Source organism: Hippocampus zosterae, chromosome 11 (genome assembly GCF_025434085.1).
Source record: "Hippocampus zosterae strain Florida chromosome 11, ASM2543408v3, whole genome shotgun sequence".
NCBI classification, from domain to species: Eukaryota; Metazoa; Chordata; class Actinopteri; order Syngnathiformes; family Syngnathidae; genus Hippocampus; species Hippocampus zosterae.
In genome coordinates this window covers 10,492,172-10,516,475 of record NC_067461.1, presented here as the reverse complement: position 1 = coordinate 10,516,475, position 24,304 = coordinate 10,492,172, and the positions used below count along the sequence as shown (strand labels likewise).

At 40.7% G+C, this 24,304-nt stretch overlaps 3 protein-coding genes across 4 annotated transcripts; 1 reads left to right on the top strand and 2 right to left on the bottom strand.

Moving 5' to 3' along the window:
- Positions 1-869: 869 nt before the first annotated feature.
- On the bottom strand, positions 870-5,627 carry npy4r (neuropeptide Y receptor Y4). Its single transcript, XM_052079486.1, has 2 exons — positions 5,387-5,627; positions 870-2,485 (listed from the first exon to the last, which is right to left on the bottom strand). The coding sequence occupies exon 2, from the start codon at positions 2,410-2,412 to the stop codon at positions 1,141-1,143; it is 1,272 nt and encodes a 423-aa protein (XP_051935446.1). The 5' UTR covers positions 2,413-2,485; positions 5,387-5,627; the 3' UTR covers positions 870-1,140.
- Positions 5,628-7,770: 2,143 nt separating this feature from the next.
- Positions 7,771-19,190, bottom strand: LOC127609943 (sphingomyelin synthase-related protein 1-like). Of its 2 annotated transcripts, none has more exons than XM_052079529.1 (6): positions 19,068-19,190; positions 16,401-17,000; positions 15,270-15,365; positions 12,807-12,939; positions 12,545-12,695; positions 7,771-10,464 (listed from the first exon to the last, which is right to left on the bottom strand). In XM_052079529.1, the coding sequence occupies exons 2-6, from the start codon at positions 16,994-16,996 to the stop codon at positions 10,160-10,162; spliced, it is 1,281 nt and encodes a 426-aa protein (XP_051935489.1). In that variant the 5' UTR covers positions 16,997-17,000; positions 19,068-19,190; the 3' UTR covers positions 7,771-10,159. The 2 variants fall into 2 exon arrangements, with proteins under 2 accessions (XP_051935489.1, XP_051935490.1); XM_052079530.1 differs by having other exon boundaries at positions 12,822-12,939.
- Positions 19,191-20,380: 1,190 nt separating this feature from the next.
- On the top strand, positions 20,381-21,752 carry LOC127609956 (dual specificity protein phosphatase 13-like). Its single transcript, XM_052079552.1, has 3 exons — positions 20,381-20,729; positions 20,950-21,167; positions 21,236-21,752. Exons 1-3 carry the CDS (start codon positions 20,584-20,586, stop codon positions 21,445-21,447), a joined length of 576 nt encoding a protein of 191 aa, XP_051935512.1. The 5' UTR covers positions 20,381-20,583; the 3' UTR covers positions 21,448-21,752.
- The last annotated feature ends 2,552 nt before the right edge of the window (positions 21,753-24,304 follow it).

Here is a 24,304-nt window from a genome sequence, read left to right as displayed (position 1 = left end):
TACTTGCAGCAGTAGTAGTAGGAATAGTAGTATTAGTAGTCGTAGAAGCAGTCGTACAGTACTATAAAGTAGTAGTAGTAGAATCAGAAGAAGCTAGGGTAACCGTTAGCTTGTCAGGAAACTGCAAACTCTACTATTTGTCATTTGTATTGTGTTGAAGGATTTAGGAGACATTTTATAAACACGGTCATCAACACAAGTTGCTATTTGTGTCAGGTCACGTCCAAATTGGCTATTGTTCCATCACAATGACTGAGTCCATGGCTGGGCCAAAATCGGTGTATGATTTATGATCCTATTTGTTGAACAGGTTTAATATTGATGTTTGTCAGGCGGTCTGTTTTTCGAGGAGATCAGAGAGGGAGAAAAATGTCAACACATCCCACATCACAGGATAATCACTCGCAATAATATTTCAGAGATAGCCAAGAATCTGAATTACTGATTTTGATTGCATGGGAAAATTCAGAAAAAATGGCTCAATTTTAGAAAGGCAATTACCTTGTTTTAGGTAGTAAAATGCCAGGTTGAATTCATCCCTGCCATTCTATGTTGTCTCAATTTACACAGAACAGCAACATAGGAAAAGTTTGGCTTTTACTGCATTTTCTGAGCAGCTTGGGAGGGGGGAAATCCCTTTTAAGCAATACAGCATATTTGCTAGAGATAGAGGGTGAATTCTCAAATTTGGCTCAATTGTACGTGTGTGTGTGAACATTCGTAATGACTTTGTAGTTTATATTGTAATGACACCGTTGAGCACAGCATGAAAGGCTGATTTCATTTGAAACTGCTCACAATCAAGGCCTTTGCAATGCAGTATTCAGTCATAGTAACGAGCTTTCCTGTATTAAGGCAGGGGTGGGCTTTTTTTCTTTTGCTCAGGGACTACATTTAATCATTACATTTCACAGTTTGGACATTTCATTTAAATTATGTAAAATGAATAAATAACTAAATATGATAACTCAGTAGAATAGTTCATTTTAATAATAAAGTATAATTCACGTGCATTTTGTTGAACAGTGTAAATAAAAAATGCAGAATACATGATTATCATTTTTGAAATCTGTCGTTATGAAGATTACGAAAGAAGCTCCATTAAAAGTTATTAAAAGAGATTTGTGTCCATCTCGCCTATTAAACAGAGTTACTCCTGCAGGCGATTGGCACCGAGGTGCGAGACACCTCCATGTGCACGGTGGACATGGGGAAGCGCTCACACTCTTCCTCCAGGGGGCGGCAGCAGCAGTGCTGCATCACCTCCTTCACCTCCTGCCTAAAGTTGGAGTTGAGGAAGCCGTAGATGATGGGGTTGATGCAGGTGGACGACATGGCCAGGAGGTGGCAGAGTGAGAAGAGCAGGTTGTGGTGGCACACAGGCAGCGCCTCCTGGTTCCAGTCGGACACGGCGTTGAAGATGGTGAGCGGCAGCCAGCACAGGGCAAAGGCCGTGATCAGGGCCACCAGCATGATGTTGATGCGACGGCTGTGGGTCATACGTTGGCTATCGGGCATTCTGGCGCGGTTCAGCATGTCTTTGCGGTGACGCAGGCGCACAAACACTCGGACGTAACACAGCAGAACGAGAATGAGAGGGCCGCAGTACTGGAAAAGCAGCAGCCACGTGGTGTAAGTCAGCCGGTGATGCTGGGAGGGCCAGCGCTCCAGACAAGCCTCCATGTGCAAGGATGCGTAAAGGTTGTGAAAATGGAGGGAATTCGAAAGCACGGATGAGTTAGCAGCCGAGACGTGATGCGGAGGTGACATATCGTGAAAGAAAGTAGACTGGGGAAGGATCGCGTTGGCGTAGGGCTCGTTCGTGAGCAGCTGAAAGGCCAGGAAAGGCGAGGAGGTGAAACAGGCCAGAATCCAGATGACAACGACTGCCGTGTAGGCTTGCGGAATGCTGGGCTTCCAGCCAGCCGGGTTGATGATGAGTTGGTGTCTCTCCAGGGCGATGAAAACCAGGGAAAGGATGGAGACGGTAACAGACATGCATTGAATGAAGGGCACCAGGCGGCACAGCAGTGACCCAAACACCCAGTGGTCCATGAGCGTGTATATGAGTGTGAAAGGGAGGCAGAAGACACACACCAGAATGTCAGAGAATGACAGGTTACAGATGAAAATGCTGGTGACGTTGGCTTTCTCCCGGCGCCGAGTAATTATGCAGATAAGGCCGATATTGCCCACAAGGCCCAGCACCATTGTGACACTGTACCATGCCACCAGAAACGCCGTGAGGACCGGAGACGTGTGACATTGGTCGTCGTGGCCCAGACCTAATAGGTCTGGGAACAGAGTTTCGTTCTCGCGAGGCTTCTCCCACGGCGGGGCTCGTGACTGGGACGTTTGGTTGAGGGACGGCGCGGAAGGGGGATGCTGGCTCGCGTCACCACTGAAGGACATCTCGCCGGCACTTAAGGGCCACCGACCACAAGGATGAAGACATCCATCTTAATACTTAGCAGGTTATCGGCATCTGTGATGGATGGGGAAGAACACAATAACTTCATTCAGAGGTCAAAAGATCAGCTCAAGTTACATGGGAACCCATGAAATGCTATCCATGCTTTTGCATTTTGTCAGTGAAAAAATTATAATAAGGCTGATCCAATTTTAAAACAATTTATTTGTGCAATAAATATTACAAGATGCAACTGCATGGAAAGGGTGGGCATTTAATACATTCAATATTTTGAGGAAAAAAAACTATTTTGGTTCTGGAAAACCTTTTACAATAATAACAATCATAATAATAATAAATATTTGCAAAAATAAGGCAAAAATACAATTGTTTCTCTTAAATTATGCAGGAGCATTATGTGTCCAACAATTCAGTTCATAGTAAAATGGAACAGGACCAGAAAAAAAGAAACAAAATATCGTTTGATATTGATGATTACTCGCACTTTCAAACTCAATGCATTAGATGAACAAAATAAAATCCAACACTACATTTCCAACTGAGGACATGATGGCCAGTGATGGGGCAAAGTTTTCGCACCCTTGCTCTAAAAGAAGATTTCACACAAGTATACATTTGTCATCATGTACGATACACTTGCTAATCCATCTGGATAGGATGTGACGTGTAATCCCTCAATCAGCCGAAACGCAAAAAGCATGATGACAGACAACGGACCGTGTAGTACGCAACGACAGCAGACTTCTGCTTTCCAAGTCGCACAATATAGCGTGTGTCAAAACAAAAGGCCATGACATTGTGAGAATCCTAAAAATGGATTGTTTACGTCTCCCCCGAAACCTTAGCCATGGAAATCGTGCTTGGCACATAGAATGAGCCTGTCATTTTGCGTCAAAGGCACATACTAGTTGTTATCAGTCACTTCACAGTGCATCATTACTAACACACAGTGTCAGTGTGTTGAATGAGCTGCAGGCAAGGTGGCAGAACATTGATGGGGCTGCGCTACAAAAAAAAAAATACCACAGCCATTATAAAGCAGACGGGATACATCCCAGAAAAAAAAGACTCGGTGTGATACTCTCAGGAACACAGCTGACCCTGTACTGTAATGTTTGAGTGCAATGTGACCTGGCACCACAGTGTCCACCATATTCTTCCTTTCTCATTGAAAGCACAGTCATTAATCATCGAGAAATCAGCCCACAATGACAGAAAATTAAGTAAAGATAAATGATGATGAATTTCAGATGAGGAGAAATTACCACCACACCCATCCGCACACCCCACACACAAACACTTTATTGCAAGGCTTGTAGAACCCATGTGTTGGTCGGCTTGCATTTTTAATCGATTTACATTTTAATTGGCACTGGCACCAGTGTGGGTCCAACGATGTCTCTGATTACTTCACACCATCGGACGTAATATCAGACATTCAATATTATGACAGGTTAGTTTTGGAGGACTGCAACTCTTAGTTGAGAGGAATATGAAGAAAAAATGTTTATAGGTTAGCTCACGATAAAACAGAATATTACCATAATTAAATTTTACACAGTTCAGAGTAAGACAGAATCCAGGAGGGGAAAAATTAATCAAATAATAACATAAAACACATAAATCGCTGAAATTACATAAACGAAATACATATGACATGTCAGCTCATCTCAGAAGACCATAAAAATGCAATTAAAATGAAATAAGACCATCGTTTAGTAAAGGTATTTAAAAAAAAGGAATCTGACAATAAAATAGGACAACCCATAGACTGGCAGGTAGAAATTGATTGAAGTGAATTGATTTACTTTTTAACCATTTCATGCACTCTGTAACTCGATAACACGAGCTGTCCACTTTGGTAACTGCTTTCCCTGAAAGGGTTAATGACTGCACTTTTCCAATCTTAATGTATATTTGTGATTACAGTAATGCAGTAGGCTTGGGGTCAGCAATATAGGTAGCCCCCAAAGACCATAAGTAACCCGTGGACCTGTTCTAAAAATAGTTCACCAGTGAGACGGTCAATATTTTTTGGTATCGCTATATAATAAAAATACAATTAAAAAAATACCACCACGTACCATTAGCTGTTTAAAAAAAAACCATATTTTTTGCTTTTCTTTCGTCTATCCTATTTGCTTCAATTTAAAAATGACAATCAAAAAAAAAGAAAAAGTTCAAAGGTCAGCATCGTGTCACACGACCAAATCATAGCTTTCATTCAGACAAGTGGCTGCCGCGACCATAAGCTGATTTACCTCCAAATAATTCTAGCAAATTTGTTCTTTCAAAAGTGTGTAAGTAGCTGGTACCCATTTGGCTTAATCAGGACCCAAGAAGTAGTTCACGATCCCAAAAAGATTGGCGACACCGGCGACAAGTTATGAAATAAAGACATAAATAAATAAATAAATGACAAGATAGATTCCTCTACAATATGTAGCGGCTGTAAAATAAATCTCTCAGTTCTTGGTATTTTGTCATGTAATGTAAATTGTGCTCCAATCATCACATATCGCCCCCCTGTTTCACTGCATGGCTTATTTGTGAATTCATGTGCACACACATGTCCAACTCTGCTGTTCACATACTGTAAATCCCTCCTCCCCTTTCTGCATGGAGATGTGGAATAACAGCAGCCGACCAAATGCTTAACCTAAGATAATGATCCCAACCTCATTATGCACAGCTGGGCTGTATTGCGTGTATGTGCGTGACCGTACCGAGAATTACCCCACCACATATTGCAGTCATATCTTTTCATCACAATATGTGCAACTTGTCAATTAATTTATCTAAGCAGAAAGTGGATGCATATTCTTAGAAAGCAAAAATGTAAATGTGCATTTTATTTCATGAATACTGCTTGAATTAAAAAAATACAGTATATGGAGATAATTTACAAGAAAGATAATTTCTTATTTTATGTGGGGAAAAAAAATAAGCACTTACGTTTTGGATTCGATGCTTCAACTTGGTGTGAATCCACAGAGGAGAGTAGCAGAAGGAGCAGAGCATCCTGAGGAGCGGAATGCCTTAGTGAGAGGCAGAACTGAGAGGACTTTGGTTATTAATGGTCTGATGGAGCCCTCCGGGTTGCTGAGACCTTCGGTGCGCCGAGCTCTGCTGTCACGCTGTGGTACTTGTATTCAATTGCATCCTGGAAATGCAGCGTGCTGCAAAATTGGACAGCATCGAATGTTACAAGAAAGCAGCAGGGAGCATGAATGTGGACGGGAGGCACCCAGGAAATATGTTTGATTTTCTACTTACCACTGAGGGGTTACTCTGGCAAGTGTTGGATTGTTGACACGATCTGCATATATTTCGTCTGCACTAGATCTCATGGTTGATAGCTACCTTGGTTATCACACTTTAAATCTTAGGTTTCAAAATTTGCATTTTATGCGGGAACAAGATAAGGCAGAAGCTTTTTAATATGTTATTTTTGTGTTTTCTTTTCTCAAGCATTTAAAGTACATAGAAGCGCATCCTTTCAGCCTTTCAAATCTATACCACAAAAAAGCAAAAACGGAATAGATAGAGAACAAAAAAACATGAAAAGACTTTTCTGTTGCCAGTAAAGAATTTGTGATGAAAATAGTACTGTATATACAGGATAGTGGTTCCTTGAGATACAAGTGAGTTAACTTGGAGTTATTCAGGATACACGGCTTTTGTTCAATAGACATTTTTTTCTTTGACTTACGAACTCACATTTCAGACATACAGTACCACAAACTCACTTTTCAAGAAGCAGCAATTCAACAGACTGAATGAGGGAACAATTCTTCCAAAAGAGCCCCGAAACAGTTTATTGCCAAGCTTAATACTAATGCTAACACATAGTGGCATAGATGGGCTTACAAATAGCATCAATAGTCTCATTTCCGAAACCTTTAAGCTGCTGGCATTTGTGCACAAACAGTGGGGCATCACACGTAGCCAGGCAATATAACAATTTTGTTGTTTAATTTTTTTCCCCAATAAAAATGCATTCAATACTCTTGTACTGTATAATTCAGACAGTTATAACATTTGCTCTCTGTATAACTTCAAACACAGAAAATGAGCACAATCCTAATGACGCATTCCTGCCACCATGCTAATATTGTCCTTCCACTGCAAGGAAGCCAGTTGAAATGATGGTGGCTGAATGTTGTAAATTGTGTATGATAACAGGTATATAAAGCAGGGATAAAGTAATGGTAAAACTGTGAAACTTAATTTGATAGTTACAGGAATAGGAATGTAACATACCGTACATGTAATGCGCACAATTGGCTTGAAGACTATGTTTTTCTTTCATAATTACAAATAAGTAACACATCTATCGTTGTAGCGGAGACTGTGACGCACATATTGTTAAGGCTAATTATGCGAGAAAAAAAAATGTGTGTGGATGTGTGTGTGCGTACGTGTGCGTGTAGTTAAGGCTAATTATGCAAGAAAAAAATGTGTGTGTGTGTCCGTGTGTGCGCGCGCGCGCGTGTGTACGTGTGTGTGTTTGCATAGATACAGTAGATGGACACGAATCGAAAGAAGAAATTTATCCACTTTGCGCTACATGAGGGAGGAATCGAGCTTTCAATCATAGGACACAAATAGCTACACTGCTACTGTATCACACACCTAATGGTGGTTGTCATGGCAACCCTGCTTTTGGAGGGGTTTTCAAAAAAAATCTTTCAGCAGCAAGCTGAGGGAGGCAAAAGGAGTGTGCTGGAATCAGTTCTAAACTAATGAATTTAAACAGTTGGGAGGTCTAAGAGAATAAACCAGGGACGGCCACTTAACTCTTTCAGTGCCATTGACCGCGTTAGAAGTCCAATGCATTAGAATGAATTTTCATTTGCTGCCATTCTCCCAGTTCCACTGGACGTCTACGAGTAATGAACTAATTTAAGTGCATTGCAGAAAGATGAAAAGAACCACACGATTGGACGTGTTTCATCATCAATGGGACTGAAATAGTTAAATGTTGTGGTGTCACAATTTTTCATCTGTGCTACTCGGTGTGTCTAGATGTATAACAAGCAAAATTACTATTTTAAAAATGAACAAAACTGAAAAATAATCTTAGGGGTCTTAATATATTTGATTTTTATATTTAAAAAAAAGAATGGCACAAAACTGCTGGACAAGAAACCAACATTAAATGCGAGAACTCATTTTTTTTCCTTCAAAAATAAACTCACACAAAATGTGAACATTGATGTACTGTTTAAAAAAATACAAGGCCAACTCATGCCGCAGTATAGGGCAGTATAAGACCCATTGTAAGCGCAACTAGACATGAAACAAATCCCCCAAAATATTTTTTTTTCCAAAAATCAATTTTATTTTATTGCATTAAGCAAGGGGCCACTCAGAGTGTAGTTGCCCATGCCTGGAATAGACAGTGGAATCCATGTGCACATTTCCGCAAATTTGTTGTCAGACTGCCTTCACGCACCTGTCTCAACACAGCCTTTTTAGAGCTTCTCACCATTGGCAGGGATTGGGATGTTTTATTCATCATCTGATGAAGGGATGGGCACACACAGATGTCAGTAAAATTCAACAAAGCATGTAAGACTCCTCTCTCTCCCTCTCTCTCTCTGCCATCCACACTTGGTTACATCAGATCTTTTTCTCAAAATTGTACAGTGTTGCCGCTATGCATGACTGCACCTTAAAAGACAAATTGAAGGAAGTGAAATCACTGTTACATAGTTCACGCAAGTTGTACACAAAAGTATGTGAGAACTGCACTGTCAAACATTGCTGTCCATTGATGTACGCTGGCTCATCATAGGGAGAAACTGGGATCGACACTCTGTCATTGCCATGGCAACAAGAAATCACCTGCACTTAAATTTCGGTGGTCCAGCACCTCGAATGTGGTTTTAACATGAGCATCAGTGCTTATGTTTATATTTAGAGATGGACAGCCCATGCACAGATTATGAGACAGCCTTAATTTATAGATGACAATACAGGTACACAGTTAGCATGGTAAGAAAGTGGTCAGCATTCCCTTGCAGTTCTTAACTTCTGTGTTCGAATCTTAGCTCTGGCCTTTCTGTGTGGAGTTTTGCCTATGCTTGTGTTGTTTTCCACAACAACAAAAAAAGTACATGTAAGATTCATTCAAGACTCGATTTTTTTTTTATAAGCATGAATGTGAGCGTAAATGCTGGTCTGCAGTGGGGGAGGGGGGTGATGTCAACACAGTAAGACCAATATAAATCACTTCAAAGCCTTTCCACCCTTAATATAAGGTGTATAACTAAGTTGGAAGGAGGGGGGACATCTTTTCAAGAGGGTAAGTAAAAATAAAAACTAAGAATTTAGTTGCACGTGTGGACACCCTCTTTTATCCGGGAAATGGCTGTGTTCATAATTAACCATCACATTCGAGGTTTATTTTCATTATTGAAAAGTAACAATAAAAAATAAAGCTAAAATTGAAAAAAAAAAAGAATTGAGTTTTGTAATATCATACACGAGCTTTTAGAGCTCATTCATACGTTTCTTCACATTACAACACAATACTGTTTTTTTTTTTATCTTGCACTCTTAATATTCGACATTTAAAAAGTAAACCAGAAAAGGACAGCGGCCAAACGGTGAGATTTTTCAGCCTTGCAAGCAATGAATCTCGTGGCAGAGCCCAGAGGTTCCAAATCCACACAGCATTTAGAGTAAGTCCCCAACAATATCATTTGTTTTTCTGTGACTGATCTTTCAAATGCAATCTTTTCTGTTTGGGTGCACCCAGAAAGTCATTATTAGTTTGCTGTTTCCTTGACAGAGAAAACATACACCTAAATGCTTAGTGTAGAAGGATAAATGGAAAGTTCAACCTACCTGGTACTTTCATGGACAGATTCTGCAGAAATGTTATTAGAGAATGTTCACACATAAACGTACTTGTATACTGTATGTTTTAATTAAAAATAATCCACAAATTACGGTAGTTCAAATCAACTTCAACAGTCAGTATTAAATATAAAAACTTGCTGGTCTTGTAAACATTGGGTAGGCGAGCCAAAAGGCATTTCGATTATCACTTGCATTGCAAATAAAAACATAAATTGTAAACAATCACATGAAACGCATATGCATTATTGCATAGTTGCTGTTCTTTTAAAGCCCTTTTTTTTTGGCTCATGAGCCGCTGACGTGAGTAGGTGCAGCGCCCTCTCACGTAAGACAAAAAAAGCTTCCGTTCTCAAAAGTCATAGCATTACATTACACAAATAAATTAGAGTGTCAATGCCTCTCGCAGAACAGCAAGTATCGTCCAGAAGAAACTTCTTTGGTAGCAAAAACTGCACTTGAACACTTACCAAAATTTGACTTAACTCCGTGAAACCCCATCCACCTTTTTCATACGAATGCTGGGTGGGATCGATTAGAATACCGCAGCGGTAATAATATATATATTAAGGCAAAAGCGATACTTGTGCACTCCATCCAGGATGTGTTCAGTGCATGGAGACCATCCCACCCTACCACCAATTCAATTATATCCTGTGCAAAAATAGGAAAAAAAGTTATTAGGTTTGTGAAGCTCTCATTTGAAATAAACAAATATCTTTGGCTTCCTTGGGTGACAACCTTCATCTTATCTGCGGTCTGTATGCAGCCCAAAAAAATCATCTTAAACTAATATTTGAGCTGGAACACAAACTCGTGATGAATGGAGCGTGGCTGATGAAGGGGGCAAGCATTTACAGTCTACCCAATGAGTGTCTTCATGAAGGCAGGTTTACTGAAAGGCCAGTGGTACTGGTTGGGAACGGGTCCGTTCACGTTGCACTCGAAGAAAGAGAACATGGGGAACCAGATGCGAGCCCTCCGGCTCTGCTGGTAGGCGCGGGTGTTGGCCAAGGTGTGGTAGTACAGGAAAAGGCGCGTGGTGATATAGAAGGCGATGAAGACGTCGATTGAGTAGTGCTCGTGTGCCGCCAGGATGAAGAAGATCCCGAAGAGGTTCAACACCCAGGAGATGGTGTGAATTAAATTCCACGTTCTAGGAGTGTCTGCCAAAGGGGGAGTCGAAGATATTATTCTAAGGTTTTGATCATTGCAATTTATTTACAAGAGCAGAGCAAACCAACTTACTTTCATTTGCCTATTCAAAGCCAAACTTTGGGCAAGTCAACATCACATGTGCCAAACTAATTTATTTAATAAAACGGCCATGAGTCAAAATTTTCGCACTGTGCTGAGCCAGTGCCACATACACCATCTGGCTGAATGTAAACAGTCATTATCACACCAAATATGTGTTATCACTGAAAATAGACCTGCCCGCCAACACTACTATGGATTAAAACGGTTCACTCTGGGCCATATGATGTTCATTTTGTTGGTTGATTTTGTAATAAGTTGTTAAAATAACACCTAAATTGTTCCTCTGAATGATTAAATGTGACAGAAAATGTCATTAATGCTACTCCAGGCTCTTGAAATGTAAGCGGCTAATCATAACAAGCTCAGAGACAGGGAGCCCATTTTGACATCCATGATGAGAATCGAATATGTTTTCACAAGTGGCTGGCTGGCCTTTAATTGCTAATTATCCTGCCCTCTTTAAAATTCAAATAGTTGATTAAAGATTTATGGCTTGAGAACAAATGGTTTCCAGACAGATTGGCACAAGGATAATTACCGGTATGTGCACGTATTCGTGTTCATTTATTTAAAAAAATAAATAAATAGAACAATGATTTGTTCATTCTTTCATATCAACAAATCACAAAATCGCAGCTCCTCAAATGGATGCAGCGCACCAACTAGGGTGGAACCTCAGTTTTTGTGGTTCATCCGTTGCGGTAAGTAAGGGTCGAACCAAATAATACGGAATCCGAAACCATACATCGGAAAAAATGAAATCCAATTGATCTGTTACAGAGTCCGGAATCTAGATCCCCAAATATATTAAGAGAAAAAAAAACATGCTCTGTACAGAGATTAATCAAACATTTTTTCAGTGGAATTGTTGCATTACAAAGTATTCGGGGATGTTTATCTTATTGTCAGGCGATGAAAAACGACAATAAAAAACATGAGATGCTCCTGCTCAATGGTTGCTTGGTTTTCTCAGTTTAGAAAAGAGTGCATTCTTCAGGCGCATGATGTTTGCTGTCACGTCCAGTGAGGAATGCACTCATGCATGTGGTGGGGAAACCAAGCAACCACTGAGTGAGCGCATGTCACAACACAAACGGGTTAACTCTTTAGGTCAAGACTCATCAATTCACCAGTGGCGGAGAATACACTTATATTACTGTTGTGAAAATTTGGGTGGTTGAGTTCCCCTTTAAGGATACGCAGTTGTGAAATAGATTGATTGGTAGTAAATAATAATGCCAGTGTTACTTGTCTACTACTGTTGTAAATGATTCGTGCACATAAATCCATTTCCAATCCGCTTTATCCTCACAAGGGTGGCAGGGAGTGCTGGAGCCTATCCCAGCCGTCTTTGTGCAGTAGGCAGGGGACACCCTGAACCGGTTGCCAGCCAATCGCAGGGCACACGCAGACGAACAACCATTCATCCTCACACTCACCCCTAGGGACAATTTTAGAGTGTCCAATCAGGCTAGCATGCGTGTTTTTGGAATGTGGGAGGAAACCGGAGTACCCAGAGAAAACCCACGCAGGCCCAGGGAGAACATGCAAACTCCACACAGGAAGAATGGAGCCGGAATCACCACCCTGCACCTCTGCACTGTGAGGTGGAAGCTATCCATTTAAAAATTGTAATGAAGATTTAACTGATTAGAATAAGACAAGTCATTGCAGTATCATTAAAATGAATGGAAAAGACGATTCAAATTTTAAAAATCAGATTTTTAAAATGTATTTTCCAGTATGTGATGTCTACATAATGTTATTTGTGTCCATGTGTATGACTTCAGATTCATTTCTCTCAGTCTGCTTCTGTTCTGTTCAAAAGTTGTAATATATAGTTTGAATTGTTTTCTCCTATAATAAAGATGCACCCCCCCCCCCACACAAAACACTGTAAGCCTCCCTAATGACATCTGAGTAAATAAAGGCCCACGGCCACGATTTCCATAAACAAGGTAGATACGGCCAAAATGTTCCACTCACATTCTGTCACAAAAAAGTTGAGCAGGGTAATGACAACCGTGTGTCCGCTGAACATGTAGTCTCCACATGTTTGGACGCCGGTCAGAGTCATCCCGAATCCGACCCATATCGTCAGTGCCCTCTGTATCTTTTCCATCAAATTGCCGTACGCCTGAGTGAACAAGAGAGCCTAGTTAGCGGCACGAATGCGCTGAGCCAGAGCTGGAGCACAGCTCCTTTGACACAACTCGCAGCATTTCTAATCCGACTCGACAGAAAGCACGTGGAAGCTTCTCACCTTGCTGGTGCACTTGAGGTGATGTCCAGGCACGGAGAGCGAGGTGACAAACATGGTGCAGCAGCGAAGTAAAAACACAGTTCCCATCAGAGAACACAACCGCCTTATGAGAATGGACCTAAAGACAAAATAAAAGTAATGTCGGGAGGATAAATGCGGATTGATTATTACCTCTGCCAAGCACAGGAGTGTGATAACCGATTGATTGTTGACAGCGTGGAATTATATAGGACAGTAATTGCTTCTTGAAGCAACTGAGGCAATACAGATATGCTGTTCAATGTTTGTTTTTTTTTTCCAAGATGGCGCCCGAGTAGGCAGCCTTCGGCAAGTGCTCTTCGAGAGCCTTGCTTTTTTGTTCTTTTTTGTTCTTTTTTGCTGTTTTTGTCTTTTGTTTTGTCACATGTTGTTTGTTGTTTCATTGTGTGGACCTGATATGGACTGTTTTCAGCGCTTTTTGGCCACGACATTCGTCAAAGGAGCAGTATCTGTGCTTGGTGGTTGCGCCTTCTCGGCAGCACGCGTGTACCAGCACAGATTTTGATTGGGAGGAATGTCGTCGCCATTGACTGTCGGTGCTGGATAGACCTGGGGCGCTTGTGTTTTTTGCGCCAGTAATGGGCAGCATTTTTCACAACCCCGATTTGTTCAGTGGCTATGTCAGCGCTGTTGGACAGTTGGCGTTGGTGCGGCTGGATGGATGGCCGCTGAAGTTGAGGATGAGGAGAGAGGAGCGTTGGCGAAGAGCGCCGATGCGTATTTGGAACCGTGAGTTGCCGCTTGGAATTGAAATGGATTTCCATGGGACAGGAGAAGTGAACCAATCTCTTTTTTCGTCAATGGATGCTACAGCTTCTTGTTGACTTTGAAACTTAGCTTGTAGCCGACGTGTGCACATTTTGAGCATGACGTCTCTGATCCACTGGTTAAAGGACACTTTGATTCTCTCCTCTTTCATCTCAAACCGCTTCAAACAACAAAGCGTGTGACGGAAAAGTGGTTAGGACTGCATGACTGTCCGTGTTTTATGTTATGTGTTGTGTTTATTATTTTACTTTATGTTAACTGTTTTGTAAAGCGCTTTGTTACAGCTGCCGCTGTTGTGAAAGCGCTATATAAATCAGCATGTATTGTATTGTATTGTATTGTATTCAATCAGCCTTAAGCAGTATCTGTCTAAACATTTAATTTCAACCCTGTTCTGTAAAACTCAACATTTTCACATTTTTCTGTCACTATTTGGCCGATCTATATTAAGTGTACAAACACAAACACTTTGTCAAGTGGGAAATAATCCCAAAGTTTCAGTATTTGTCGATTACAGACTCTTCATTTTTGCAGTCCTGTGACAGGGGTATAAAATTAGATCCTCACTTCTTCTGCACTGCTGGATTTGAAAACATTGGCCATCCAAGAATTTGAGACATGATGCTGACGTCATCTAATATCTGAACCCAGAACGGATGCCCTGTCGCACAGTCGAGGCAATATCTCGCTCGGCTAGGCTCTGTGTAAAAGGCGCAGGCTCCGTTCTGCCAACTTTATGGATTCTTCCATTGAAATTCTTCCATCCATTCTTCCACCAAAAAAGCTTTTGTGGTGAGCAAGAAGGCATTCAATTTAGAAATCCGGATAGAGGACTTCATCCTCTCTTTTCACCATTGTGTCTCAATGGTTTGAGGCTAAAAAGACATAAATGACACTCAAGATGGTCTTCCACACCTCCGGGTCAAGCCTTCCAGCCAGGTGATGCCGACATCTTCCGTTGGAGTGAGTGTGAAGCAGTGGCGCTCCGGAGCCGTATTCAGCTTGGGTGCCATTCCTCTGTCGGAGCGCAATGCCATTCCCGGTGAACTCTCCTCCGTTGCAGTGCCTGCCACATCCTGGGAGTCCCATCAGTCTAATCCTAACATTGTTTTGTAACAAAGTAGTCTGCTAGCTAGCAAACGGGCAAACCAAAAAATGCCGAGCCCCACCATTGTCCTCTCCTCATTGTAGAAGAATGCATCTTGTATTTCTACCTTCTCAAATCCATACTATATAGGTATGATATTAACAAGTGACATAAACCCACCTCATGATTCACTTCTATTGATCCAATTTTTAGTTGCACCGGGACTACTCCAGCACATGCTCCCCACTGCAGTGTGCTCAGACCAAAATAACAAAAATACAGCACTCACTTTTGTTCGCAGAATCATTCCGATTTTGAAATTGGTCCAGTCCTCTCACACATTGTCATGTGAGCTGTATGATCATGTTAAATTGCAGCACTCTGCGATTTTTGGTGCAGGACTGTCCTATGTGTTCACTTGAGTAGAATTCACTGTATGTTATGAGTTGAAACTTGTTTTTTTCATGGGGCTCGGTCTACGCACTGAATGAAATGTGTGATGACTATTTTCAGGCCGGGTAACATTTTAATGGGGAGGAAGCCTTAGGTGTTACCTGTGTTTATGAAGCAGCAGGATCAACATAAGCATGTAGCACAGGATGAGTCCACAGGCTTCAGCCATTGCAAAAGCCCATGGGATTCTCGGAACACTGTCAGGGGTTAAAATGCATCAATGTCAGCATGCAGATTAGATATGGGGACAAGGTGCACATGAACCAAGGCTAAAATAGATATACCGGTATCAATTTTACAGACCAGTTTTGTGAATCAATGCAACTTTCTAACTTTGTGGAGATTTTTTTTGATGGTTAATCCCAGGGAACTGAAGCTAGGTTTTTATTTAACAATAAAAATAGGCCAATATAATGAACAATTGTTTTTCTTTTTCTTTAAATTTTCTGAACCGCAGTATCCTCATGGGGGTCGAGGGACATGCTGGAGTCTATCCCAGCTGTCTTGAGGCAGTAGCCGGGGTACACCCTGAACTACTTGCCAGCAATTCGCAGGGCGCACGTAAATGAACAACAATTCATGCTCACAATCATGCCGAGGGACAAGCTGGAGTGCCTAATCAACCTGCAATGCATGTTTTTGGAGTGTGGGAGGAAACCGGCATACCCAGAGAAAACCCACGCAGTCACAGGGGGAATATGCGAGCTCCACACAGGAAGGCCACAGCCGGTCATTCAATTTCCACTGTCAGAAATTATTTGCCCTGTTTTGGAGAAGATTCTCTTGGGATGGACTGACATTGCCACAATGCAGTTCCCATCGACCTTTAAGGAGCAACAGTTACATTAGAGAAACACTTTTTTGTTTGCTTTTTTTCCTTGCAGACCCTACAGTCTGCCTTTGTACTCTCAATAAAGTTTAAATGTGTCCAGATATAAATCTTTCCCTCAAGTCCCTCATTTTCTGCACTATTTCTTACCAGCATTGCTGCTCTGTGCAGTGTGTGCATAATTGACAATCATTGACTATCATGTCTCTCTCAAGTGATGCGACCCACTCCAAGTACAACGTGTTACTACTTTTGCCGATTGTGTTTGACTCTCTGTTTCGTGATTCAATGTGTATGAAAGGTGCTAAATTTTGATCCGCAAATTGCAATGCGAAACCCGCTTATTTTGAACCAAAGTGCACAATCTCGATGTAGTTTATCACGGTGCATGTAAAGCTGATACCTGTCCAAGAAGATGTCAGGAAGCGGTGGATAGGTTCTCATGTCTGGAACACGCTCGTGTACGATGACCATAACAAAGGAAGTAAAGCCAAACACTAAAAAGACATAAATGACACTCAAGATGGTCTTCCACACCTCCGGGTCAAGCCTTCCGGCTAGGTGCTGCCGACTTCTTCCGTTGGAGTGAGTGTGAAGCAGCGGCGCTCCGGAGCCGTATTCAGCTTCGGTGCCATTCCTCTGTCGGAGCGCAATGCCATTCCCGGTGAACTCTCCTCCGTTGCGGTGCCTGTCGCCTCTGTCCCAGGTCCAGTCGGCCGCTGGGAGACTGTCACTTGGCTGGAGACCTAGCTCTTGCACCTGAGCATGGTTCTGTCTTTGAAGCTGGCGGAGGGATATTGCCAGCCTCTTGATGTCCCCTAGCACAGTGAGGCTCAGAGGAGGTCCGCGTAGGTCGGCCTCAGTCAGAGCCAGGAGACTGGGCCCATCCAGGCGGTGGTCAGCACACAGCAGATCCACATAGTCGGCGAATCCTTCTGCCTGTAGCCACTGGGCCACCTGCTTACAGCTCCATGCACTCACACCGCTCTCTGATGCCATGCCTCTGCAGACAGACACAGAACGCTTGACGATACAGAGGACTCCATGATTCAACAGATGCTTTGAAAGGGACCATTCAGAGCATGCAGGAGGCTACGCTTACTGATCAAAGCCTCCTACCTAATGCCTTCCAACGTCATCACCACTTGAAAGAAACGACAGGTTCATTACATCACTTAAACAAGCGTAACTGAATGAATAAGCCCATTATTTAGACCTTAACCAGGATAAAATTGGAGATAAAGATATTAGCCGACACGGAGCAAGTATTGTTTTCATCATCACTTATTATGCAACCAGTGCTTTATGTATGGGAATACAACATAATAACAATTAAAAATGCCAATCATCAATGTCTTTGCTCAGCCTTGATCTCAGTCTGGACAATGTCGTTTTTCTTTTATTAACACCGTCCAAAATGACATTAATTGAAGTGTCATTAATTTAAAACAAAATTCCAAAAACATTAACCTGAGAAATGGTAAAAATGCTTGTCAATGGATGAACATTTACATTATAATTTTAATGTTCCAGAGGTGATGTAAAAGGTACATAGGTCAAGATGACTCACGTGATGATTAGCTATTTGTTCACTCCTGCCGGCTAGATACATCCGCTGCATTCTGATGACTGCTTATTGGCTGTGATCTTTGTGGAATCAAAGATTGTATTTTTCATTTTAAAAAATAAAACACAGTTGGCAGCGGTAATTAATACCCCAGTCAGGTGTTTGCTTCCTGCTACTGAAATGCATACAGATTATTAAGAAAAACTGTCCTTGCCCTTTAACCTTAGATAAGACCACCACAGCTCAGCCCCGCTGAGCTCCTTCCTACGGCTCAAGGGTCAACCAGACCAGAATTACATGAACAGAATAATTACAAATGCAGGGCTCCACATGCTGATGGACAGTGTACCCAGAGTCAACATGGGTCAGTACATCTTGTCACGTGTTCAGTTTTTGAGATAAATTTTACTGTGACAGCTGGTTTGTCAAGGCAGGAAGGATGAAATATTATTCTTGGATTAAATTTGGAGACAGTGTAATTTTTTTATTATAACAGAATAGCAGTTATAATTAAAATAGGATTGCATTTCATCTTTAACAGTGATGCAAATCATGACGTGAATATTTCTCAGATTAATGATATTGTCAGTATCGGGTCTGTAAAGCAAAATCAAAATTACATTAACGTGTTTTTTTGATAGACAAAAATGCTACCGCATTTTGAAATTTAGCTTTCACGACTTCTCCCCTAAATTCCTTTTTTTTTTTAATCCATGTTATCGGTCACGCCCCAAAGGATGTCACATGACGCAAGCAGCTGAAAAACAACAGCAGCAACATCAACAGAAACTGCCAAAAAGGCTGGACAGATTACTTGTAGACAAGACTAAGAGACTTAAAGAATGGTCCGTTTTCATTTTCCTTGGAATTAATAATCTAGCACTGCAATATCCCATTTAAGACGTCTCATTTGTTGTCCTAATATTAGGGCAAATATTTTATCCCCATTGAGAGATTGAAAGGTGGAAGGATGGAAGGGTGAAATTATATAACGTTCCAGGTCTCATTTACAAAAACAACAACAACGTTTATCAGGGCAAGCATACTGTATAGTTTAGCTCCTACAAACGTTCCCGTGATAACTTAACCATTCCGATTAAAGCACAATACAAAGCAAACCCTCCAAAAAACTGTCAACGAGAGCAGCGCTCTGGGATGGCCTGCGTTAAGTTTCAAGACTTGTTTTGCTTGTTGGGTCACTGACAGAGAAGACGTGATGAGACTCAATTGCACAATATAGGACTTTCAGCCTGTAAAATAATTCGGAAGATTCCTGCAAACACTGCAAATTAGAAGAACAACCGCAATACACCCTGAGGGCTAACCAATACAAAGTGGGGGACAGTCAGGACAGTACAGTAACGTCCTTTCTATTTGTTACTAGAGTAACATAATAATAAACAACTGTGTGAAACTAAAATGAACCCAAACAAAGACGTGAGGTCAAACATATGCAGGTGTAAACTAACTACTTTTGGGAAGAAGTAGATTTTTTTTTCTTACCAAAGAACCAGTGCCAGTGCCTGTGTCAGAGTGGGGAGAAGGAAGATATGAGCCGTCCTCCTCTCGCATTGCAGGAGTGTTTCATGCCTTCTACTTTCACAACCAGGCAACAGCAAACAGGAAATGGCAATAACCAACAACAGCAGACAAGAGGAGCCACAAACGTCTCTTGAGAGGTATGTTTCAGCGCACTGCCATCTGCTGTCCAAATGTAGGAAGATGATTCCTGTTTACTGAAACAATGCCTCCCCACATTAAAAAAATATATAGAGAGAGAAAATGACGATGAATGCTGTGATATTAATAAAATGCCGTATAAAATGATCCATTTTATGATGAAGCAAAGTCATAAAATATAAACAAATAAATATAAACATTAATTTATTTCCCTTCCCCCATGTTCAGTATATGAAGGCCCCAAAACTGTAGTCTCGATGTAAGCTTTTTCTGGTTATGGATACAGATTTGCCTTGACCATTACTTGAATGACCAATGCTCAAAATATTTTTGAAAATGTATTTTAATATGGCACTGAAGTAGTTAAAAGTAATTCCTATTGTGAGAATCTCTGAAAATTATTGTGATAGGCAACATCACAATTTTTTGGGGGGCTTACTATAATTTTTTTTAAAGCAATGTAAAATAATTGCATCACAATGTATACAATTGTTTAATAAAATAATTATTTGAATTTAAAAACATGGAAAGAAAATAATAACATTGTGTCAAAAACATTTTTTGTGCTCTATAAATGCTTCGAATTAATTCTAAATTGATTTAGAATTACATGCAATGCAGAAGAATATTGCTTTTTTAGCATTGCCGTCAACAGTGCAGAGTTCTCTATGTGCCTGTATGGGTTTTCTTCTGGTACTCCGGTTTACCCCCCCCCCCCCCCCCACATTCCAAAAACATGCATGACAGGCTGATTGAGCACTTTAAATTAGCAATAATTTCATAAAAAATATATATACAGTATATATATATCTATATCTATAGATATATATATATATCTATAGATATATATATATATATTCTGTATATATTAGATAGCTGACAGAATTTTACTTTTGTGTTATGACAATCTTCAACCCGAATAAAAACTGAGTGTATCCTGATTATGTCCTAACCTGCAATTGGGCCAACACCTGTGTTCATGATTTTATACTAGTTCTCATCCATGGAAGAATAGTTTCGCTACTTTTAGTCAACATGTTTTTCGTGTTGAAGTATGAAAAGCAGGAGAGAGAGTCTCATTGCTGGAGTGACATCTTTTCTCTGACGTCTGGCTATCATGCAACATCAAATAACGACAATGAGCCAAAGAAAGAGCAGTGAACTAATTTTGGAGGCCAGCAATGTCCATACAAGCAGCTGCTGGGGTCCTTCAGCGAGTGGCGAGCAGACTTTGGCAGTGAAGTGACACTCTAGTCTCTCTCACTTACTTACTCACACGCACAGACACACACACACACACACACACACACACACACACACATACACACGCACACATGTTATGGCGCTTGGAGAGGAGATAATGTCAAGGCGCAAGGAGCAAAAGGACCTAGCGCTCATTAAACAAGTGGAACTCATTCTGGATTCCTGCACACTGGAGCTCACTGCAGTGGATGAAGTCTGGCCAAACCTCTACATAGGAAACATGTGAGTCACGCCTCAGTTGAGTGCAAGGTTAGTGCAGTTTAGGGAAGTTGCGAATCCAAACTTTAGAATCATTCTCATTGAGATCAACTTAATAATAGAGAGTGTTGCAGTCATTCAAACAATAACATATGAAAATATATGTGGTGGTATGGAATGAAAATAATGGAGTTTTTCCAGTTCATTAACGTGGCTTTGTCTCTGTTCTTGTATGTTTTGCTAGAGCTGTAGCACAGAATAAAAAAACTTTATCCAAGCTGGGCATCACTCACATCCTGAATGCAGCTCACTCCAAGCAGGGAAGCATCGGGGACCAACGTTTCTATGGCGACGCTTACGTTTACTGTGGCATACCAGCAGAAGACTCGGACCACTTTGACCTCAGTCAGTATTTCAAACCCGCAGCGGACTTCATCCATAAAGGCCTAAAGAAGGACCACGGTGAGCTTGTGTTACCCACTCTCTGTATTTGTCATCTCGCTTTTGACTTTCTTCCTCCAACTTTTCAGGGAAAGTCCTGGTGCATTGCATTATGGGCGTAAGCCGCTCAGCCACACTGGCGCTGGCTTACTTGATGCTGCATCAGCGTCTCACCCTCCACGATGCTCTGAGGCACGTCGTGCAAAAACGTGCCATATACCCCAATCGGAACTTCCTGATGCTCCTCCACAAGCTGAGTGAACAGTTGGCATTCAAAAGGAGGTTGTGTCCCCTCCTTTGATGCGACACCTCCTTTGTTTTCGCCTCCTTTCCGCTACGACTCCCTGACAAACATTTTGCATGGACAACACTTTGAAGAGATGTTTTGAGTTCCTATATTTTTCATTTTAGTCACACATTATAATATCCGCAACTTTGTACATACTGTATTACTTCACAACCTTTTAAGAAACACAGAGATCTTGTTTATCAGTGGTTATAATAAGAATACACACTGTTTTTGCTTGTTTTTAACCGCACATACTAACCTTAACTATAGGTTATATTCATAGGAATTGTAATAAAAATGGTGTAAATTGAAATCAACGGAAAAAAAAACTACACATTGTATTGCATCATTGATCTAGAAATCATCCCATCCCCACTATGCAACGGCTTTTCGATTACTTCTATTTAAATGGTATTCATAAAGAAAAACATTATCATAAAGATAAAATAACACAACCCTAGAAAAATGATTAAATCAATGACCATGAATGATCCATTCGGATAGGCTAATTAAATATACGTGTTTAATAATCACAATATTTGATAATATAAGTGGAAATGTTATGTTTGTTACTGCATCTAAATATCATGTATCAGTTTTCTGTTTCACTGATGATATTATTATTTCATATTATTATTGTTGTTATTACCTAAAATGAATACCATCAATACATTTTATGAACAACATTGTGTTTTAAGTTGTGCCAAATCATTTACACGTTTTCCTCACAAGGCCAAAGGTAGGTCATGTGATCCAGGAAAATGTCAGTTGCAATCATACGCATACAAAACAACAACTACAACATAATAGCGAAATCATATAAAATACCACAAATTCATTTCAACACATATTATCTGTACGTGTTCATCTATCCTAAAAATAGAGCATACAGTACTAGTGAATGTCAGTTGTTCTCCAAGGAGAGCAGACGTGTTCCCCATCGACATGTTACATAACAATGCGCACTCGTGGAACTAAGTGAGGCGACAAATGTTAAAGTTCATTGGATAATGCCACATTGTTTTTCTGTTGAGAGGACCTGCGGGGGGTTGTCACAGTGGTCTGTTTGAATCTGTTGTAGAAAATCTGTCTTGATTTTGTCATGAGTTTAATGCTCAACTGCTATCAAAACAAGTCGTTGATTTTCATAGACGGTGCATTTGTGCCTTGATCTTGTGTTTGTTTGTTTTTTTTTGCAGCATCATAAAAATAATAACGTGATCCGTGAACAAAAGAATTTGCTACAGCCACTTAGATTAGTTAATATAAAATCCAATCTAAGGAACATACTCATTTACAAAGCACATATAGTGCCGTGTACAGTAGTTTTATTTGTTGTGCAGGTGTGTGTGTTGAACTAGAAAGTCTCTTGAGGGATGCACCACATGAACACCCCCATTGCGATAGAGCTCTCTGAGCTGCTGCTCAAACACAGACGACTCATAGGACATGTCAATCAAGTGTGGTCTAACCTTTACATTTGCAATAAATATATGTGCGCGCGCACGGACACACACACACACACACACACACACACTAACCCGACTTAATCCATATATTAATACCACCGGATTACAAATATAGACACCATCAATATTTTATAAAAATTGTTAAATAACAACAAGGAACGGTGCCGTTTACGTCATCTGGAGCAGTTCAGTCCTTTCATCTTATGTCACATTGCATCTACTAGGAAGTAGCCTGCTATCTAGCAACACAAAGGCGAATCACCACAATGTTGGTGCTCTTTATTTCCCATTTGAATTGTAATATGTGTTCCACCCTTCCATGTAATGTCATTCTCCATGAACCAGGAAATAGCCTGTTAGTTTACATACAATTGCTTTATTTTTACTGAAGCTGTTATATTTCTGGGTACCAACTCCAAAAAATAAACCAATGTGACAATAATGTGTTAGTTCTACAAATGGTTCTCGATCTGCTGTTAGCTGAGCTCAAACACATTTGTTTAAAACACATGTGAGATTCTTAACATGACTGTTATGTAACACGTCACTCCCTTTCAACATTTTGTGCGCCTCGTATTGGATTTTAAATATTTCCAGTCTGTCATTCACTACAGGAGGTGTCACAAGGTTTGAAACAAGCAGTTGTTGCCACGCTGATGTGGGGGGTCATGGCGGGCAGAGGCCTAAAAATATCACGTGAAACACAGTGAGAGCAGTTAGCATGTGTCCTCATGCCGACTGTGAAGGAACAGGTCCTGTTTGGAAACAAATCACAAATTTCACACCACTGCAGTACGTATATGACAGGTAAGTGATCTTTTTTTCTGCTTTATACTCGGCTTCACACACTCATAATAATAATGAGGATCTTGATGAGTTGAATATTTTTTGGCTTTGAGAATAGTGGTTCTTAACCTTGTGAGAGGTACTGAACCCAACCAGGTCATATGCACATTCACTGAACCCTTCATTCGTGAAAAATAAAAATATGTTTAGTTTTGTTTAAAATTCAAGACATTAAAAAAACCCACTTTTATTAAAAACTGAAAAAAAAGTCAAAACAATTAGTATAAGTATACGTTTTTTAATTGTGCACAAAATGAACCAGCCAGTGATGGCCAAGCGGGCATGTCATCAATAATTGACACGTTGCGTCATGTGTGTCTTAACCTCCATGGCAGGGGCTCCGTCGAACCCCTGAGACCGATTCACCGAACCCTGAGGGTTCGATCGAACCCAGGTTAAGAACTACTGCTTTGATGTTTAACTTGCTTTTAGAATTGCATACTAAGATAAGATAAGATATCCTTTATTCGTCCCACACTGGGGAAATTTCAGCCTCCAGCAGCAAGAATGTATGTAGAAAGAAGAAAGAAGAAAGAGAAAAAAACAACAAACAT

What these genes read in the sequence shown, in the direction of transcription:
- npy4r (XM_052079486.1), bottom strand. Translation starts at nt 2,412, where the DNA reads ATGTCCTTCAGTGGTGACGCGAGCCAGCATCCCCCTTCCGCGCCGTCC.
- LOC127609943 (XM_052079529.1), bottom strand. Translation starts at nt 16,996, where the DNA reads ATGGCATCAGAGAGCGGTGTGAGTGCATGGAGCTGTAAGCAGGTGGCC. An exon ending in CTGCTGCTTCATAAACACAG is followed by an intron (nt 12,940 to 15,269) that starts GTAACACCTAAG and finishes TTTTGTCTTTAG; the next exon opens with GTCCATTCTCATAAGGCGGT. An exon ending in GCAAGGTGAGAAGCTTCCAC is followed by an intron (nt 12,696 to 12,806) that starts GTGCTTTCTGTC and finishes TTGTTCACTCAG; the next exon opens with GCGTACGGCAATTTGATGGA.
- LOC127609956 (XM_052079552.1), top strand. Translation starts at nt 20,584, where the DNA reads ATGGCGCTTGGAGAGGAGATAATGTCAAGGCGCAAGGAGCAAAAGGAC. An exon ending in AACCTCTACATAGGAAACAT is followed by an intron (nt 20,730 to 20,949) that starts GTGAGTCACGCC and finishes ATGTTTTGCTAG; the next exon opens with AGCTGTAGCACAGAATAAAA. An exon ending in AGGCCTAAAGAAGGACCACG is followed by an intron (nt 21,168 to 21,235) that starts GTGAGCTTGTGT and finishes CCAACTTTTCAG; the next exon opens with GGAAAGTCCTGGTGCATTGC.